Source organism: Zonotrichia leucophrys, chromosome 5 (genome assembly GCF_028769735.1).
Source record: "Zonotrichia leucophrys gambelii isolate GWCS_2022_RI chromosome 5, RI_Zleu_2.0, whole genome shotgun sequence".
In the NCBI taxonomy this organism is placed as follows: Eukaryota; Metazoa; Chordata; class Aves; order Passeriformes; family Passerellidae; genus Zonotrichia; species Zonotrichia leucophrys.
In genome coordinates, this window is record NC_088175.1 from 10,161,326 (window position 1) to 10,181,545 (window position 20,220).

A 20,220-nucleotide genomic window follows, 5' to 3' on the forward strand; every position below is an offset into this window, starting at 1 on the left:
TTGTGTTTGGCTGACAAAAAAAAGAAAACAGGCTATTCCATCAAGCCCCACCTGACACAAGTGCTCCAAGGGACAGCAGTAAGAGGTACTCTAATAAGAAAAATTACAAATTCAAAAATCGAAATACTTAACAGCAAACTTTGGCTGTATCTGAGGCAAACATGCAAAATTAAGCTATATTCTGAAATTTAAAAAAAAATTTAAAAAAAAGGAAAATGAAAAAATAACGGGTTGAAGGGTTGAGTCTGTAAATACCATGCAGGGACCTTATCTGCATGACCAAGGCCATGGATCCCAGCAGGTAAAGAACGACCTCTGCAAGCAGCACAGCTGGGAACTGCTGTGCTTACACAGCTTTATACACACAGCTCCTTGGTTCTACAGTATCAAGGGGATTGTGCTGCTCCTTGCTGAACAAGTCCTGCAAAGTGTAGCAGAGGCATAGAGGGACTAAGCAGGCATTCTCCTGGCTGGCTGATCAAACCATGCATCTGAACAGCACCTCCACTGGTGAATGGTGGTGAACCTGCTTCACAGCACTTATCTGCACCCTCCTTTGGAAGATTCCTGGGAAATACATCTTTATAAGAAGGGTGAGACTCACAGTTTGATACTGCCTTGATTTATTACTGGTTAATATTTCTGGATTACTCTCTTCCATCATTTGCTATTGTTTGATGTATTTGAGACTAGGTTGCTGCTCATATACATTACAGCAGTTGCATTTGTTCAGTATTGTCTTTGGGCACTTGCAGTGATGGCACATATTTTATACAGCTTTTTCAAGTGCTGAAGTCTACATTAAGTACTTTTCAGATCTTGATAGGCTAGGAGGTCCTTAACAGAGCTCCAGAAAGAATCATATGATTGTGAGGAGACCATTATAAGACTGAATGAGGTGCCCTCTTTATTTATGAAGAAGACTCATTGCTTCATGCTGGGCAAAATTGTGTCTCCAGATGAATGGTTCTATTCATCTCAGGTAGCACACAGGGTAGAGTTCTGTGCTCTTGACACCAAAGTATCATTTCCAATAAATATTTACTTAGGAGTTGCATACCCTTTGGGATGCAACACTGTACTCTACTGACCAGCCTGGGCCCAGTGGTCTTTGCTCTGTTTGGAGTGAAGGGATGTGGACACATGCACACAAGGTCCAGGAACACTGGCCTCATCAGCATTCAGCTTTGTGCTTCCAGGTAATACGTATCTGAAGCCATGTAATGTTTAACAGAGGAAAACAGCAGTACTAGTAAAGCAGCAAGAAACAGCACAGCCCATTGAGAGCACGAGTCCTCTGAATGTAAAGTAAGTACCCAGCTATCTTTATCTTAATGGCTTTGACCCAGCTGTATGGTATTTAGCTCAGTGAGTCATAAAGCACGTCTGCTTTCAAGGGTGAAATCTAGTTTCTGAGTACTCAAATGACAGTTGAACTTAATTTCAAGAAATACTGAATAGCAAATTCTGAGGATTCATTGTAGCAGCTCCACAGAGTATAACTGCACTGAATATTTATCCCAAATAGCTCAAAAACATCTAGAAAAAATATGCTTCAATAACAGAAGTATTCTGACTTCTCAACTGTCAATTTTATTTATCATTACTAATTTCCCCTAAAGCTTACAATCAGATAACCAAAACTGAAGTGAATGAGTAAGTGTCTTGCTCACACTGAGATGACTCAGAATTCACAAACTGATTTTGCTGTGCTGATGTCCTCTTAATCCAACTTACCCAGATCATACAGAGCAAGGCTGTAGAAAGACAAGCTGGCTCCTTTTCACACAAACCTTGGTGGTCAGAGTGCTGTCCCAGGGTGGAGAGAATTCCAGTAAACATCTCCCCTGTTCTGCTGAACCCATGTCTTTTGAGTGCCTTTACCATTGACTAGAGGGTAAGCAGGTAGCTTGTGATCTTCTACCTGAAGCTGATCTGTTACAAGCAGGACATTAGGTGAAGGCTATTTGGAGCTTTTCTAGTCACTGGTAGCATATTTTTAGTGGGAATAGCTTTTACTTGTTATCTTAGGCACCACAAATCAACCCAACATGTTCTTGGTTGAACTGGTAAAAGAGAAAGCAGTAAACAAAGACAAAAAGTGATCACAGTCACTACAAATGTCCAAGATGCCCTGATCGAGTCTTGCTGCTGAGCACTACTCTGGCCTTAGGCATATTTACCTTACAAAAGGATACTTTCCTGCTGATGTGAAGCTTGGAAAGACAGGACAGGCCAAGTTCACACTTACAGTCTCACATTCCCATGACCAGATGTGGGATACACACAAGAAGGAACCCATCTGGAAGACAGGTGACACATGAGTGGTCATTTAAAATAGACAAACATATTCTAATTCAATCAGGTATTGAAGCAGAAAAATTTTACCAGCTCTTATGATTAGCCACTTTGTATGGTAAAATGAGTCAGGAATGAGAGAAAATAGCACTTCTGAATTTTGCAATCTCATATTGTTTTCCTTTGATATAGCACTGCAGCACTGGTTTTTTTAACATAAAACTCATTCAAACCCCAATAGCATAATAGTCTTTGGAGGTCTTAGGAAAGAAGCACAAAATAATTAATCAGAAGGTTTCTAATGTGTTGCTTTGTCATAAAAAAAAAAAAAAGCAGCACCTTTTCACTTCTTCTCTTCCTTGGACTCTTATTTTTCTTTAATACTCACATGTTTCTTTCCCACTAACAAGGAACTTTTGTACCTAGAGTAAAGTAGAACTGAGATAGGCAGCAATGAATAGGAATTACAGGTAAACTCAAAAGCACAAGGAATTAAAAAACGCTTCCATAGCAAAGGAGGAGGTCAGGACATAACAGTGATTTCCACTTGAAGGCAGTAGCAGACAGAAATAAAAGATGAGGTGTTGATACAGCCAACCTCCAGCATCCAAGACCTTTTCTTCTTTGTCCACGCAGTATCTGTGAAGAATGATGAAGGCCATGCTCCCCCTGTGCTTGCTGGTGGCCATGCTTTACCTCAGTGCCCACAGTCTGACCCAGACTGATCACCACACTGACCAGCCTGAGGCAACTGACCCCCAGGAGCTGTATTCTCTTGATGCAGATCCTCTTGAGTCCTGCCACAGGATAATCCCAAGCAATACAGACTTTGCCTTTCGGTTTTACAGGCAAGCAACCACTCAAGAGCCTGACAAGAACATTTTCTTTTCCCCAGTCAGCATCTCTGCTGCCCTTGCCCTTGTGGCCCTGGGCTCCCAAGGCAGCAGCCAGGCTCAGCTGCTGGAGGGACTGGCCTTTAACCTCACCAGCATCCAGAAGGAGGAGATCCACCACGGCTTTGGTCAGCTCCTCCGCCTGCTGAGCCGCCCCGGCAGCCAGGTGCAGCTGAGCATGGGCAGCACCCTGTTCATGGACAAACGCCTGAAGCCAATGAAAACCTTTCTGAGGGACATCAAAAAACTGTACAGAGGAAAAGCTGTCTCCAGCAGCTTCCAGAATTCCACTCAAGCTAAAAAAGAGATCAATGATTATGTAAAGAATAAAACCCGTGGGAATATAAACCAAATACTTGAGGACCTTGATCCAAACACTCTGATGGTAATTGTTAACTACATTTATTTCAAAGGTAAGTTACACAGATGCTATTTAATGCATCTGTTTTGTGCTGTTTCACCTGAAGTAAAACAAGTACACCAAGTTATTTCTGAATAATTTTTAAGTGAATGTGTTCAGATGAGACTATTATGAAAAAAATTGAAAGTTTTCCACTCTGATACCTCTTCCACATCTAAATTTTTCTAGCACATATTTAGACTTCTAAGCATAAAAGTTCATTTACTTGCAATATTCAGGTTCAGGGAATTGTCAGAGCACAACAGATTCATGTATTGCTAAATTATTCTGGCAGACTTCATCTACTTAGTATTTTAAAAATCAAAATGTTTTCACATTGTATGTGTGAAGTAGAAAACTAAAATCTGAAGATGATGCTTAACAAAAATTGCCTAAAACTTTAATTTACTTACAGTCCATGACTATTAGATGGGTAGGTACCTCTGGAGTTGGATTCCAAATGTTCTGCACCTTGTCAACATATTACACACATCCCAAGAAGTATTTGAATATATTGCTTTGAAAATTATTAACTTCTTCTTGGGTGTTCATTTGTAGCAGCATGCAGGACATACATGGAATTTCCCACCCATAAAGGATTATTTGGAAATTATGAAGTTTTAGCAAAATACAAAAGTATTTCATTTTATATACTTTATAAATTTGGGTGACCTAATCTCAGGTTTCCTAGTCTGAGCACCATACGAGAGTAAATTTCTTTCATGGAGGGCAAGGGAGAAGGCTTAAACTTATAAAGTAACCAGAATATTGTGGAGTTTACATTCCATTATTTATTTTTTAAGTTAGGCTATTTCAATTCAACATTAAAAACAAAAAAAGCCAAAAAAACATACTTACAGAATGCAAGGTATAATCCCAGTCTATTTGTTTAGTGAATTACCTTTTTTATTACACAATAAAATATCACAGAAAATTCAGTTGAATAAACATATAGAGCAAAGCATTTTGAAGACTAAAGACCTTGAGGCACTATTCCATTTACCATACTGCAGTCATGTTCAGGTCCAAAAGTTTGTTTCCCTAGCATGTGAGCTTTTCCTTAGTGCTACAGGATGAAAAACACATAAAAAACCATGTGAAGAGCATAACATGCTAACTTTTAAAAGTTAGACATCTGCTGTGAAACTTGCTTTACAAGCAATATTCTGAAAAAAGTAAATCCCTGGATTCTGGTCAGTTTTCATTTGCTTCAAATAAAACATAAAGTAACATGCTGAAGTTACTTCATTTAATTTATCTGACTTAGAAAGATTGTGTACAACTCCATACAAAATTTAACCTGTGGTATTTAATCGTTACAAAGAATAAGATATTTAATAAACTTTGAGTACTTTTTATCTCCAAGTGTAAATATTCAGATATGGTTTTGTTTACTGTAAAATTTTCTGGACAATATTAATATATCCTCATTGAAATAAGTATTCAACTCCATTCTTTCTCTTTTGTTTTTAAGCTTACTGGGAAAATCCCTTCAATATTAAGGGGACTCACAAGGACTTTTTCCATGTGAATGTAAAGACCTCAGTTGAAGTGGAGATGATGACTCGAGATGGATTTTATAAAGCATACTCTGACAGGAAGCTGTCCTGCAAGGTGGTGCAGATTCCTTACAAGGGAGATGTTACAGCATTCTTTATCCTGCCCAATAAAGGAAAATTGAAACAGTTGGAACATGCCCTGACAAAAAACACTGTTTCTAAATGGGAAAGATCTCTTCAAAGATGGTAAATATAGAATTTTGATTTGATGATTTGAGGTAGTCAGAACCTGAAGTCTGAATGCTATGGTCAGGTTTTACAGTTTCTATCTTGTATTTTTGATGGGAGGTTTAAACAACAGAAGAGGTATGAAGGGTCAGACCAAATTATTTTATATTTTCAGCAAAAAATTAGAATCAGCATTACTTTGTGATGAGAGATCTCTGAGGTGGGAAATTTAATTCTTTTTTCCTTTTAATTCATTTTTTTTTTAGCTGATGCTAAGTATCACCATTTCCCTTGTCTCAGACAAAATATTGAGTGGTAATACTGCAACATAGCAGTCAGATCCCTCAGAGGGAATGGGGTGTGAATTCCAAAAGCAGAACTTTCAAGGTTAGAAAAAGAAACTTTGTCCCAAAAATGCTGGCTGCACTACTTTTTAGTGTCTCACAAAGAGACTGTGTTGCAGAATCATAAAAGAAATATGAACTGATATCTTTCTCCTTCCATACTTTTCTATCCTCCAGACCAACATCTTCCTATCTTCTTTTTCTTGCCATGTTTCTTAGCTGAAAAGACTATCATTCTAGCACAGAAGAACCACCATCAAGTTAGGAATCTTCACTCCAAGGCATATTCTGATTGCAATAACTACCATACTTTGCTTTTGGATTGACAGGAGGATGGAACTGCATATTCCAAAACTTTCCATTTCAGGCACTTATGACTTAAAGAGGATGTTAATGAATCTGGGTGTAACTGAAGTGTTTTCAAATCGGGCTGATCTGTCTGGAATCACAGGAAACCCAGAAGTGAAGGTTTCAAAAGTAAGTTTATCAGCAGAAACAACCATCCATGGTTTCCTTAACACCCAATTGCCTTACCCTAAGTTCACCTGTGAAATTGTACTTATTGCTAGGGCTGGCTGATACTCTGAAATAGCACATTTAGCTGATAAAGTCCCTTTAAACTTTTCCAGACTTCTCCAAGATCTGGAGATAGGGATATTTTCTTGTGTACTGTGGCAAGCAAAACTGGGGGGTAGATGGAGGGATGGGTTTGGCAATTAACCAGGAAACTAAACATAGCATATTTTCTGCATGTAGAAGTGGTGCCTGTGGGTAACTAGGAGTTGTGCATGTCTTGCATCAGCACAGTGACAGAAAAAGTGGCCTTCCTCTAACATGCATTCTACAATTTTAAAGGATTTAGAAATTGCTGTTACTATTGAAGGCTCTGTTGAGTGCTAAAAACATAAAATGGACCAGACTCGAAAACATCCCATTCCCTGAAAACATTGTGAAGATAAAAACTAGCATTTTTACAGCCATTCTGAAAACATCAGTGACAATTTTCTAGCTAGTAAAAGAAAATTACAATTTGGGGCTAGTAAAAGAAAAATATTTAAAATGCCCAACAATAATTTAACAAAAAAATTGATAGCAGTGTTGAATTCCTGGCTAAACTGTGCCCAAGTGCTGTTAGGGATACTTACAGAGCAGTTCTGGATTCCTTTTTCCTTTCCCTTTGAAACTGACATTCCCTGGGAGCTTGCTTGGTTATTTTACTTTCAATTAATTCCACAAGGTGTGCAGTTGCTAAGGTCTGCGATGCACTTGTGGTGAGAAACACTGAATGTGTATATATCTGGTTATTGAGACAACATTGCTAAAAACCACACAACAGGCTGTAGTGTCCTTCTTCCTGGTTCCTGGCTTACCAGCAATTTTTGTGAAAGGCAGCAGTTGAATTACCTTTGTGTTGATTTGAATAATTTCACACCACATCTTCCACATACATTAATTCTTGCTGTATTTTATTGTAGGCTACTCATAAGGCCCTGCTGAAGATCCATGAGAATGGCACAGAGGCTGCAGCAGTCAGCAGCATAGATTTTCTTCCTCATTCTGCTCCTCCCATTGTCAAATTCAATCATCCATTCTTGCTGTTGATTGTTGATCACTATACTCAGAGCATCCTCTTCATGGGAAAAATTGTAAACCCAACTGAAAAATGACTGGTCACTGGCTGGTCTTATTCTTTTGAATTGCATTTTATGGAATTATTGCCCAATGTGATTAAAATTATATCCCAACAGTTATTAACAAATTTCTTTTTCCAAAGAAATCAGGAAAGAGTGCAGTCATTCTTATAAACATTCTTTTTTGCTTCGTTATTCCACAGAAAATAACTAGTGAGATATACCTATTAGTGAATTGTAAAGAATTTGATAAATCAGCATTTTAGTGATCAGTGCCATCTTTGAAAGGCAAGGTAATATCCAGCTGACAGTATTAGTTGGAACAGTGAAAGTAAATAAATTTTGAGTGGATAAATCCAAATGAAATCTCTGCAAACTACAGACTGGCTTCTGACATTGTAGGGTTTCCAGTGGAAGGAAGGCATAGCTGCAAATTACACACTGGGAGAGTCAGTCACTTTAGACCAGGCCTAGGCACTTCCTTTGAAGGTCAAGTCTTACTCTGTACTCTCCTTTAGGACATTCACAGCTGATGGCATCCACCCCCATTGTGTTGGCTTCCTTGGGCTGCCCACTACTGTAACAAACTCTACACAAATATTCTATATGAAAGCAGTGCTGGGAAATGTTTTAGTTGGCTAGATATCCAAAAGCTTCTACCAGCATTGCATTATAGATTTAGTCTTGTATTTCTTATAAATAGAAGTCCCTTGTGGATGTTCAGAAAGGACAGGATATGAATACCTGGAAGGGGAAAAAACAAACAGTGAGATTAATCCTTCTCCAGAGTTTACATCTATGCTGGTAAATAAAGAGCTCTAAGATCTGTTCTCTAACCATGAGGTCAGCTGCCTCATCACAGGTTGTATCCACATTGCTTAATCCTGACCCTGCAGGTCATCCCATCTACTTACTGCAAATGGCCCTTGGCCTGGGCTAACTCCAAACACATGCTTAGTACTTGTTTGGAAGAATCATATGGTGCCAAGTGTCTGAAACTGTTCTGAAAGTATAAGAACGTGTCTGCAGGCTGAAGGCCAGGTCTGTTCCCCAGAGCTGCTCCGTGTACTGGGACAAATGGAGCCACAGTGAACAACAGACGAGAGGGAAAGTGTCCCTTGACCACTCAGTCCCACAAGCTTCCCCTCTACTGGCAATTTGCATTTTTTTTAATAACACCAAGTCCCAGGTGATGCTGATAGGCCTTCACAACTGCTTCTCAGAAATGAGGGAACTGGGGACCGTGATGGGGAATAAGATTTGGCAGTTCAAAAAATGCCCTCCAAAACTACATCAAGTCACAGGCTGTGAGGGACCCACGTACTTTCGTGACATGGAAAGTAATTTGGGATGCCCTTTACAGAAAAAGAGAAAATTTTTACTGGAAGGAGTTATTTTTATTCTACTTATACCAGTTTTGCAATGACACCAATCTCCAGATTTTAATGGTGTTACATATGTCAAAAAGTCAATTTAGATGAACTTTTGTAGACATACCTTGAATGATACATCTTTATAGGGAAACAAGAAATGGCTGCATAAGGACTTCTGATGCAATGTGCATATTTATCTCACTGAAATTTGTTTTTACAGTCAGAAATCCTTCGCCCTGGAAAGCCTTCAAATATAACATGCAAAGCCAGCATATAATAATCAGATGACAATGCAGCAACTGAAATATGATAATCTGATGACCAAGCAGCAACAGAAATAAGTTAATGATATGGGATGAAACTGCTCCTAGAAGGAGAAAAGTTGGAAAAGGAGGAACCAAGACACACTGCATAACTGAGCAGAGTCAGAGAGAGCAGACAGAGAGATAATGAAATTATTCCTTAATTCCTTCCATATAGACCATTATCAGACCAATGGGAGAAGCATGTTTGTCAGTCCTTTTTATAACTCCCCTGGTTCCAAGAGAAAGAGTCTCCCTGGCCCAGCCACCACCTAGCTCAAAGCATCCAGGAACTCCACACTCTCTTCTGTGCAATTCCCCTGGATGGCTCGCCATTTGCAAAACTACTCAAAATTTCTAGTCTGGCCTTGCATATCCCCGTGTTCTGGGGACACAGCCATTTTCAACAACAGCAATGTGCAGCCAAGTAACAAACTGCTTTCCTCTCCCTGTGTTTTTCCTGGCTGACATGAGGTGATACCTATGTATGGCAATTCACCCTCATTTTCCACTGCCTTCAACAGAAGCATATATTATCTGAGTCTCTATTTCTGGCACCTATCATCCAAGGCAGATTTCCAAAGGACTGGGCGTGACTGATGGATGCATTACCCACGCTGATCTGTCTGGAACTGCTGGAAGCTGATTCTTTGAAAATGGCCATCTGTGGGTCTGCTGTAACTGCTGGTCTTAACCTTGTCTAGGAAGACACTTGGGCCAGGCTCAGAGGATCTGGTGTTGGCAGTTGTGAGCAGGGACAGAAGCAACTTTCCACTCTCGGCCTGACATGCTGAGTGCTGCTGCATCTCCTGGGAGAAAGGAGAGAGGAATCACTGCAGCAGCTTTGCTGTTCCCAGAAATCCTTCTCAAGAAACAGTGGCATCCTTCAGATGGCTAGCCAAGCATTAGGACTGGGCTGAAAGATTAATGCTATCTATGCAGGCAGGCCAAGGCTTGAGAGAAATATCTTGTCTTTGCTAGAGTTAAGCAACAGCATTCTTGCTGCTCCTGAGACTCAGTCATTTTACATAATACTGCAATAAACTTTCTCAGTACTTGCACATATCATGGAAAAAGAAAACTTCTCTGTGGGAATATATGCTCACCAACCCTGCCTCTGTCTTGTACGAGAGAGCAGTTACATAGCAATAACAATGATGGTTGATTCCTGTGTGTAGATAAATTGTAGGTTTACCTGGGGCAAAATCATGTACATTCAATGGAAATAATTAGTCATTGCTAATTAGGATAAGTGCCATGCACCTCATCCTTAAATAACCTTCTAAATAGTTTAATTGTGCCTGTTTCAGCTTCCTCTCAGAGGGATCCTAGTGTAAGATAGTATGATATGTATGTAATTCATTATTCTCCTGCGCACAAGGAGCTAAGGTCTTCTCTCTTGTCCTCAGTTAACATTTTGCTGTGGAAAACTTTGCCCATTTCATTCTTTCATTTGTTTTCTTTTTTCAGTTATTTTTCTAGCTATGCTATGCTTTGCTTTTCACTTGAGTAGTTTCTAAAATACTCATTAATGGTCCCTCAAGAAGCTAACCGATGTTCTGAGGCCATCAAATAATGCCATTTAGGGCAGGGCAGAGCAGTTCCTCAACAAACTTGCTGCTGCCTTGGGTATTCAATTAGCTGGCATTATTGTATCAGGGTATCCAGTGCACAAAGTTCAGTGGGAGAGGCCATCCAGGTTCTTGGCCTTTTCTTAGCTTTCCAGATCTTCTCATGTTCTGTTTTCAGGAACTGATTAACCACAGTTACTGGCAAAGCTTTTCATGTACAGTTGAGCTTGAGCCAAGAGTAGCAAAGTCTCTGGTCTTTCTCTCCCTTTAGAAAGGTGAGAGGTGCTGGCATCATTCTGGCTGTGTGATGGGAAAAAGACTTTAAATATTTGATATCCAGAAAAGAAATCTTTTACTTACTCTTTGCTTTGCAAATAACTCTTATTTGCCCTGTTTAATCTTTACCAGTGGACATTAACTTAAATACTAGAAAGCACTGAATGAGGGAAGAAGCACTGTGAAAGAAAAGTCCAGCACAGTAAGTACCATACTATATTTTCTTAAAAGTTTTTGAATTTGTGCTCTGTGTAATCCCTGCTATTTACTGCTGAGATTGTTTTGTTTTGTACAGTAATTGGAACTTACTTAACTTTTGGAAGTATTTTCTAAATGTTTGAAGCAAAATTCATTCCTTGATCCAGCCCCTAGCTATAGTGACAGAATGACAGGGATTTGAAGTCCAAAATGAATATCCAACAATCAGTACCAAGATGAAGAACAAAACCTTGTCTCTGCTCCCAGAGGAATAAATTTAGTTGAAATCTCAATGTCCCAACTATTCCAGGCAGATGCAGGGCTAATGTGAGCAGCTTCATTTCTGTCTAATGTGCTTAAAGACCGGGCTACTTGCAGTCAAGTGGCCTGGAACAGAAATCAGTCTCTCTCAAAGGCAGATTTGGGAAATTATGAAATTACTTGTTACCAGAACAAAATGAATTATCACGAGCTAGAATGCCTTTTTTTTCCTGAGTCAGTGGTTATACCCAGCATTTTAGACATGCTGAGCATAGCTCCCACACTCAGCACTTCAACATTTTCCATAATGGACATCCAGAAAAGGGGCAACCTGGAAATGACAACTCCCCATAATAACTCTGGTGCAAGACATGAACCTGGCATTAGACACACAGCCTGAGGCAGATTCTGGGCAGAATCTCATTCTTCAGGAGAAGCATACCGGTCCTATGAACAGTATTCAGACCATCTCTCTCTCCCTGAGGGCCACTGCTTGCTCCATGGGTTTGAGTTTCTGTCATTTGGGATAATTTAGATGAGCCACTATATGGAGAGTATTCTTCTCCAATATGTCACAGGATTCTTCCCCCAAAAGGACAGAAGAGAGACTGTGGGGTTATGTAGAATTTGCTTATGTCAGTTGAAGGAAAAGGAAAGGTTGTCAAATTACATATACAATGTAATACAAGGCAGATTCCACTGTAGCTTTTCCTGAGCTCTTTAGTCTTGAGCTTTGCAACTTTATGGATGGCTTATGTACAAAATAGAGTGTCAAAAACCTATCTCGATTTAGCTTCAGTTTGCTGAAACACTAAAGGTAAAATCTTGAAATAATATAGGTCTTGGGTCAGAGAGGTTATATGAGAGGCAGAATTATATAAACCGTTTAATGGATGTGCATTTAGGTGGATTTTACAAACTACTATAACTATCTCTGCAATGCTTGAAAACCAAAGTCATAACAAGACCATGGGTACCACAGAAACATATCAGCAAAAGTTGGTCCCTCTGCCAAAGTACTCACCAGATAGATGGGTGCAAATGCAGTAACTCAGACATGTATCCCAAGGAACTTAGGAATCCACTGAGGCCATGCTGGTCAGAAACAAGAACTATTTCACACACAACACCTCAGGAAAGCTGATTCTTCCCTGGTAATACCACATTATTGTCTTATTTCCTTTCTCCTTGGTCACAATCTAAGAGAACTGACTAGAAACAAACTCTAGGCCAAGTATAACGGCATTTACAAAAAGAATAGTAGTTCTAATGACTGACATCTAAAAATCAGTATGTAGAATTTAAAATCTTTTTCATCCAGTAAAGAAAAACTTCTTTAGATCTAAAAGTTGCTCTCTTCTTTCTTAACAGAACTGTTCAGGACAATGAAGTCTGCACTGTATTTGTGTTTGCTGCTTCTTGGACTTCAAGTCCAGGGTCAACAGCAGCTACAACAAGTACCAGGTCCAGAAGAGCAGTCCCAGGCTGATCATGAAAACTTGCCTCATGTCAAGCTAGCCCCCAGCAATGCTGACTTTGCATTTAAGCTTTACAAGCAGATCAGAGATGAGTCGGGCAACAGGAACATTTTCTTCTCTCCTCTGAGTATCTCCACTGCCTTTGCAATGCTCACCCTGGGGGCCAGATCAAACACGCTCAGAGAGCTGCAGAAAGGCCTTGGCTTCAACCTGACACAGATGGAGGAGCAGGAGATTCACGAGGGATTTCAGCGCATCCTCCAGCTGCTGAACGACCCTCACCGAGAAGACCAGCTGAACATGGGCAACGCCCTGTTCATAGATAACCAAGTGGAATTGCTTCAAAACTTTTTGGATCGTGTCACCAATTTTTATTATGCTGAACCTGTTTCTAGTAACTTCCAGAATCTTCCACAGGCTATAAAGGAAATCAACACGTATGTGGAAACAAAAACACATGGCAAAATTGTTGATTTAGTCAAGAGTCTTGATTCAGAAACTGTGATGATTCTCATTAACTACATTTTCTTTAGAGGTGAGTCACAGACATGGGTAGCAGCTATACAAGTAAGCTCTGGAAGTTCTGTGAAACAAAACTTTTTCACATTGTGAATATATCTTACAATCTAATTTAAAACATGTCTGTCTGTTTTTAAATTACACAGGAAAACATTTGAAAGACAGGTATGAAGAATCATTTTCTATATGAGAAAATTTTAAAAAATGAAAAAATGACAGAACCAGCAGAATTACTGATCAATGGCATACAAATTTTAAACAAGGTTCTTAGATGAAGATATTCAGAACTTATGATCATTTGTTGAAAGGCACAGGTATTTGCTGTGCAGGACATGGTCAAACACAGATGACAAATGCATGAAAGGAATAAGCCTGAAGCTTGTATAGTTGGGGTCTGTGAAAGATTTACCATTATCTGATCAGGCAAAGATGCATCTCTTTTCCACTCCAAGCTTCAACTTATTCTTTTCTTGTGGGATTTTTATTAAACCAGTTGAAAAGAGGTGAAGTTTCTTTCCATGGCCAGTCAACAAGCATATTTGAATTGAGATAGGCTTGTTGTTGTCTCTACAGTTCAAGTATATTGTTTTAGGCATCAATTAATGTGACATGCCTTTATTAGTCCCTCTGTTTTTTTCAATTCTATACTCATTCTTTTTTTCAAAGGCTTCTGGGAAAGACCTTTCGACAGTTTAATCACAAAAGATGATGACTTCTTCTTGGATGCCAAGAATTCTGTTAAGGTCAAAATGATGCATCAAAACGATGACTTTAAAGTCCACAGGGATGAGAAGTTGTCTTGCTGGGTAGTAGAAATGCCATACAAAGGAAATGTTACTGCATTGTTTGTTCTGCCTGATAAAGACACAATGAAACAGGTGGAAGATGCTCTGCTAAAAGAAACGGTGTCTAATTGGTTGAGAGCACTTGAAGAAAGGTAATATTTTAATTGTGGCTTTGTTGAAATATTGAATAGGCTAAAGCTACTCATCCAGGAAAGGTAAAGCTTAGGATACCATGATGAGTGGCTAAGTACAGCTCTGAGGAACAAGCACTACTCAGCTTTTTTAACTCAGACAAGCTATCATGTAATTTCACACCAAAGGGGAATCCTCTCAGCTCCCCCAGTCACAGCTCCCAGCTGTGAGCATCCTGTACACATGCAGATTGTCCTCAGGAACCTGCCTTCAGTTGCAGGAATCCAGTTAAAAACAAAATACTATTTCTTTTTCTCCAGTCTGGATGATACTTTCCAGTCAGTCACTTTCATAAACCATCATTACCCCCACACCATGGATCAGCCCGTGGCTGGTGGGACAGGTACCTCAGTTTCTGCTTCTCCAACATGAGGTTTACCATTGTCTTAGAAAGCCAAGCCTTAGCTCCATGGGTATTTGGGATATACCTGCAATAGATACTGCTTCAAGGGATCTTGCATTAACAAACTCATATTTTTATTTATTTTTTGAAAAGAGAAATCTACTTGGATCTTCCAAAATTCTCTATCTCCGGCTCCTATGATGTTAAGAGCCTGTTTAAGAAAATGGGTGTGACAGAGGTGTTCAGTGATCAGGCTGATCTCTCTGGAGTGGCAAAAGATCTTCTGAAGGTTTCCAAAGTAAGTATGCAAGCAGGGATGGTAATCAAGAGATTTTTCTGCTTTATTTGTATGCAGGTTTAATCCTACAAATAGGCTGATCCTACCCCTGGAATGCAGTCATGGTTAATGATGGTAATAAAGGAAGGAAAAGGTTAGGCCTCAAATGGCTGCTGTTCCTACCATTTAATATTAAATTGTTTAGTGCACAGTGATCCTATGGACTTAGCTGAAGGTCTCTGAAGAAGAAAACCACTGGAAAGCATAGCAAGAATAATTTCACAAAAAGCTGGTGCTAAAGAAGTAATGCATGGCAAGAATCATAGTTATGACATGAGTCTGGGAATAATCATTCTTATACTATGTATAAACCTTTCATTATTACATTGTCTGAGCACTTCAGAATTTATATGGACAATTGACTTGCAGGACAGGGATAGCCCCATTTCACAAGCAAGAAATGAGACAACAGACAAACAGAATGATTTCTCTAATGTCCCAAGGAGTATATGCCTTGTGTCATGAGGGAGGTGAGCCTTCCCTCCATCCTTCAGTTGTGAGACCACCTCTGGAGTTCAACACATCCAGTTTGGGGCTCCCAAATCCAAGGGACACATGGACACCCTGGGGCAGAGTGAGTCCAGAGGAGGGTGAGCAGGATGGCCGTGTGGCTGGAGCACTGATGGATGAGAGGAGGCTGGGAGAGCCAGAGCTGCCAGCCAGGAGAAGGGAGGGTGAGCAGGGGGTTCTTAGCACTGCCTTAGATATCTATTAGAAAGGGAGACACAAGATGGACACAGACTCTTTCTGCAGATGAACTGTGATACAACAAGGGACAACACCAAAAATATTGAAAATTGAATATTCGGATTGGGTTTTTGTGTATAAAAAATTCACCATGAGGGTGATCAAAACCTAGTATGGGTTACTTAGGTAATTTCTGTCCTTTGAAATACTCAAATCCTGACTGGATTAAATCCTGAGTAACCTCATCCCGTGTCAGAATGACGCAGTGCAGGAGGGTTGGTGGCATTCAACAGCCTCTAGAGGTCCTTCCATCATATATTATTTGTGATTCCTTACATTCCTCACTACGTCATGTGGAAATACCTGCATTGTAGATATGGGATTGATGCCTGGAAAGCCAAGTAAATCGGTGAAGGGTAAACAGAGACTCGTGAGAGAAAATTATAGATGCATTGCAGACAATGAAGGAAGAAAACAGAGGGCTATCCAAAACCAGTGAAATAGCTCATGTGAATTTCTAAACATGAATTTGCTACACCTACCACAGAAAGTCCTGAAAAATCTTATCCGTAGGCTGTATTGCAGAAAGACACTCTATAAAGCTTGTCACTATTGTTTTTGCAGAGAGAACCATTTTGCTTACACAGAAATTGATGCAAAATGAAAAATTTCTTCTTTTGTGTTCAGTATTAAGGACAAAATCTTACTCTGAGAAACAACAGAATAATAAATACCCTCTATGTTGCTCAGTCTCTGCATGCCGGCAAGTTTGACTCTGTTGAAGAAAACTTTTCCTGAAACATTGCTTGTCGTGGAAAGGCTGGACACTAGTATTTTTTTCACACAAATTCTACATTCATTCTGTGTTTTCTTTTAAGAATTAACTTCTACCAGTGTTAAAGCAAGCAAATTTTTCCCCAGCTGCTTCTCTCTCTTCTGTGCCTAGATTATATTCTGTTTCCTTGCAGGCAATTCACAAGGCCACAGTGGATGTCAGAGAGAATGGCACAGAGGCTGCTGCAGTGACTATGTTAGGATTCCAAGTAATGAGTGCACCACTTACTCCTCCTCCTCGCATCACCTTCAACAGCCCCTTCCTGATGATGATTATTGACAAAACCACTGATGGCCTGCTCTTCCTGGGGAAAATTGTCAACCCAACAGCTAAGGAAGACTAGGCCAGAGCACTTAAACTCTCCAGTGCAGAGAGGAGAGCTTGTGCACATCCAAGGAATTTCTTTGTAAAGAAGGACTAGAACTGATCTGATGCATAATTAGCAAACAAATAAATTAATAAATCTTCTATCAAGTTCTTGTTTACTTTAGAACAGACATTTGGGTGCGAACATTACTTCTACAAAATTACTCAGCCCAAGTAGGCAGCCATGGGATCTTGAACATATACACATTTTCTATGTAGTTATCATGGTGTCAGGGTTCTTTGCATGCAGATAAACTTCCTGCTGTTGGCTGAGAAACTTCCTGTGTCTTCCTTTTCCTGTCCTCACCTCACAAACCTCTATCCCTTTCAGCTGGGGAACCCTACTCTCTCTCCCTCTCATTCCACCATGAATCCCAGGAGTCTCCTTCCTCTTTGAATTCCTTCCATGGCAATGGCAACAGAGCCATAGAGCTTTTATACCTTTCCTCTCCTACATGGTGGATGCTCCTTGGTGAAGAATAATCCTTTTTCTTCTAGCTTGACAGCTGCCTTCTACCAGGTTCACACCTTGCTCCCTTCTGCACTCCTCACTGCTTGCTCCAGAATAAGGGGCCCAACATTTCTGGCAAGGCAAGAATTTACCTTTGTGTCAGTGAAAGCTGCACATCATCGCACAAATTATCTCCTTTACTGGTCTTGTTGCATGCACAGTAAAGCATGGATCCCTAGCAGAACCAGATGTGGCAAAAGCCATCCTCTGGTTCCAGAAACTGGGGACTGCATCTGGAGATCATGCCTCTGTTGTCCACATGCCAGTTGATCATATTGAACTTGACTTGCTTCAGCAAGCTCAGGCTGCCGAGTGCCTCCAAGAGGATTCTCTCCATTAAGCTGATGTTCAGGCTACACAAAAGTGACTTGGGCACCTTCCTGAGTACTGAGTGGGCAGAAGCCAACATTACCAAGAGCACCATGTGAAGGGCAAGTTGTGCTGTAGCAGATTAATTTTCATTAACTGGCAAATAAAAATAGAGTAGGATAGTAGTAAAGACAGAGTTGGAAAAAACCTTCCCCCCAACCCCTTCCTTCTCCCAAGCTCAATTTCACTCCTAACTCCTCTACTCCTCTCTCTGAGTGGTGCAGGAGAGCAGACACAGGGCCAGAGGAGTTGAGGTCAGTTTATAATGCTGCATCTCTGCCACTCCTTCCTATTCCTGGTCTTCCTCTGCTCCAGCATGATGACAGTTGACAGTGCTTCAGCAACTGCTCTGGCACGGGTCTTTCCTGCAGGATCCAATCCATCAGGAACAGACTGCTCCACTGTGGTCTTCTCTTCATGGGCTTGCAGGTCCTGCCAGGACCCTGCTCCAGGGCAAGCTCTCCACAAGCTGCAACTTCTTCTCGGCCACATCCACTTGCTCTGGCATGGAGTCCTCAGGCAGCGTGGGCTTCTGCTCCACCACAGTCCTCCATGGGCTGCCCTAGGGGCACGGCTGCCTCACCAGGGGCTTCTCCAGGGGCTGCTCCAGAGTCTGGAGCACCTCCTGCTCCTTCTCCTACATTGATCTGAATGTCTGTGGGGCTGCTTCTCTCATTTGTTATTTTAATGTGTTTTCCTTTTTCTCAAATGCCTTCCCCAGAGGTGCCACCATCTTGGCTGCAGGGCTCAGCTGTGTTGTGTGGTGGGTCTGTTGGAGCCCTCTGGAATGGGCTGGAACTGGTCATGTCCAGCACAGGACAGCCCTGACCTCTCCTCACAGAGGCTGCCCTGCAGCCCTCTCTGCCAGCACCTCTGCACAACCACCAGATACACAGAACCCAGTCCTCAGCTGGGGTTCACAACAGGTAATGACATTTAATGGGTGGGTAGAACACTTTGATGGTGCTATTGAACTGCCAGGAGCTCCTTCACAGTGTCCCCTCAGCATCAACAGCTGGAGGGCACTTCTCCAGCCTCAGCTCTGCCCTCCTCCTTAGGAGGAGCTGGAATCAAATCAAAGAGTCCACTGAAGGGGCCTGGGGCTCCCTGACACTGCTGGAGGGCTTTAGCTTATGGCTAGGCTGGGTCAGAGCTGCTAAATGCTTCTGCAATGTGGTTGGGTTTTGGAGAGCCCTGGCAGGTCATGTGGTGGAGACAAAACCATAGTGAGCATTGTTGCAGTGAGAGATAATAAAGCCTTTCATGTGAGCAAGCACAGACCTTTCCACAGTCCTGTGGGGAAAAAAAAAAAAACCCAACCTCTAGCCAACCTATTCACACAGACCTAGGCTTGCTTAATGCAAAATATTTTCTCTATAATCATCCCCTTATATCCCCCATGTGCAGATTTTAGAGAAACAAAACTAGCACTGCTCCATGGAAAATCTGAGTCAGCCATACCTGTCTAACGCATTTTCTCTCTCAGGAAAATGAAATCATTTCAGCATTGCTTGAAGGGGCAAACGTCTGCTGCTGGAGACAAGCCAAGGATTTTAGCTTTGCACAGGGCTGCCAAGCTACAAGCCTCTTCATCCACAGCTACTAATACAACTTGCTCAGTCATTGCTCCCCTCCTTTGGGAGTGCTGAGGTTTTAGGGAGCAGTTAACTGTGCTCTACTTAAGACATGCTAAAGGGAAGGCAAGAAAGAAAGTAAACAGGAAACTGTTTATATTGCCTCATTTCTTCCCTTCTCCTCTACCCAATTCTGCAAAATGAAACCCAGGAACAACTCTAGTTTTATTGTTTACTAGTAAATACTAGATAAAAGAAATAAAAACATTTCTAAAAATCCTTAATTATCCTCCTATTAGAACTGTGAGATTTTCTTATGGAAAATAGTGCAAGATCACTTGGTATCTAATGGGTTAAATGCATTTTTTGAGGGTGGAAAAATTATTTCAGCTGAGAGGATAGTTCCAAGCTATGCTTCTGTAACTTCCCTGCAACTGCAAATAAGAACAATTAAAAAAAAAGTTTTAAAAGGCAGACTAGTGATTTCTCAAATAAGCACTTAAGTTCAAAGACTTTGTTGGAAATTTAGATGGATTTTGGAAAGGAGCTTAAAGAGTTGGAAGAGAACAGGAATGTTGAGCTGATTTGCTCAGTTATTTTAGCTCCATGGTGGAGCTAGGAGGAATATAGCAAGAACATGATGAATTATCAGAAAAAGTGAAAGCTTTACAGATGTTCAAGAAATTCTTCCTTAAAACCAAAGGCAGCACATTGGCTCAGCTGTAGATATCCTGAATCAACTCTGGCTGAAACTGAAATGCTACCAAGAGGAAAACCTATCACCCTGAGCCAAGGTAACTCCAGCAGAATGAGAAACTTCATGTTTTCAGGAGCAACATGGAAAGAAGAGAAGTGGGAGAGTAAAATCTCTCTGAAGAGTACAAGGAACCCTTGGCCACATTTCAACATACCAATACTTCAGATACACTGACCCTCAGGAGAGAAATTTT

The 20,220-nt window shown here is 40.8% G+C and overlaps 2 protein-coding genes across 3 annotated transcripts; both read left to right on the forward strand.

Annotated features, from left to right (window-relative positions):
• The first annotated feature begins 356 nt into the window (after positions 1 to 356).
• Positions 357 to 8,148, forward strand: LOC135448372 (alpha-1-antitrypsin-like). 2 transcript variants are annotated; one of them, XM_064714349.1, is made up of 5 exons: positions 357 to 593; positions 2,935 to 3,604; positions 5,066 to 5,336; positions 5,992 to 6,139; positions 7,138 to 7,463. In XM_064714349.1, exons 2-5 carry the CDS (start codon positions 2,947 to 2,949, stop codon positions 7,327 to 7,329), a joined length of 1,269 nt encoding a protein of 422 aa, XP_064570419.1. In that variant the 5' UTR covers positions 357 to 593; positions 2,935 to 2,946; the 3' UTR covers positions 7,330 to 7,463. The 2 variants fall into 2 exon arrangements, with proteins under 2 accessions (XP_064570419.1, XP_064570418.1); XM_064714348.1 differs by lacking the exon at positions 357 to 593 and adding an exon at positions 1,104 to 1,308 and having other exon boundaries at positions 7,138 to 8,148.
• A 2,582-nt stretch (positions 8,149 to 10,730) lies between these two features.
• Positions 10,731 to 16,918, forward strand: LOC135448228 (alpha-1-antitrypsin-like). Its single transcript, XM_064713999.1, has 5 exons — positions 10,731 to 11,017; positions 12,646 to 13,287; positions 13,938 to 14,208; positions 14,745 to 14,889; positions 16,584 to 16,918. Exons 2-5 carry the CDS (start codon positions 12,660 to 12,662, stop codon positions 16,791 to 16,793), a joined length of 1,254 nt encoding a protein of 417 aa, XP_064570069.1. The 5' UTR covers positions 10,731 to 11,017; positions 12,646 to 12,659; the 3' UTR covers positions 16,794 to 16,918.
• Positions 16,919 to 20,220: the final 3,302 nt, after the last annotated feature.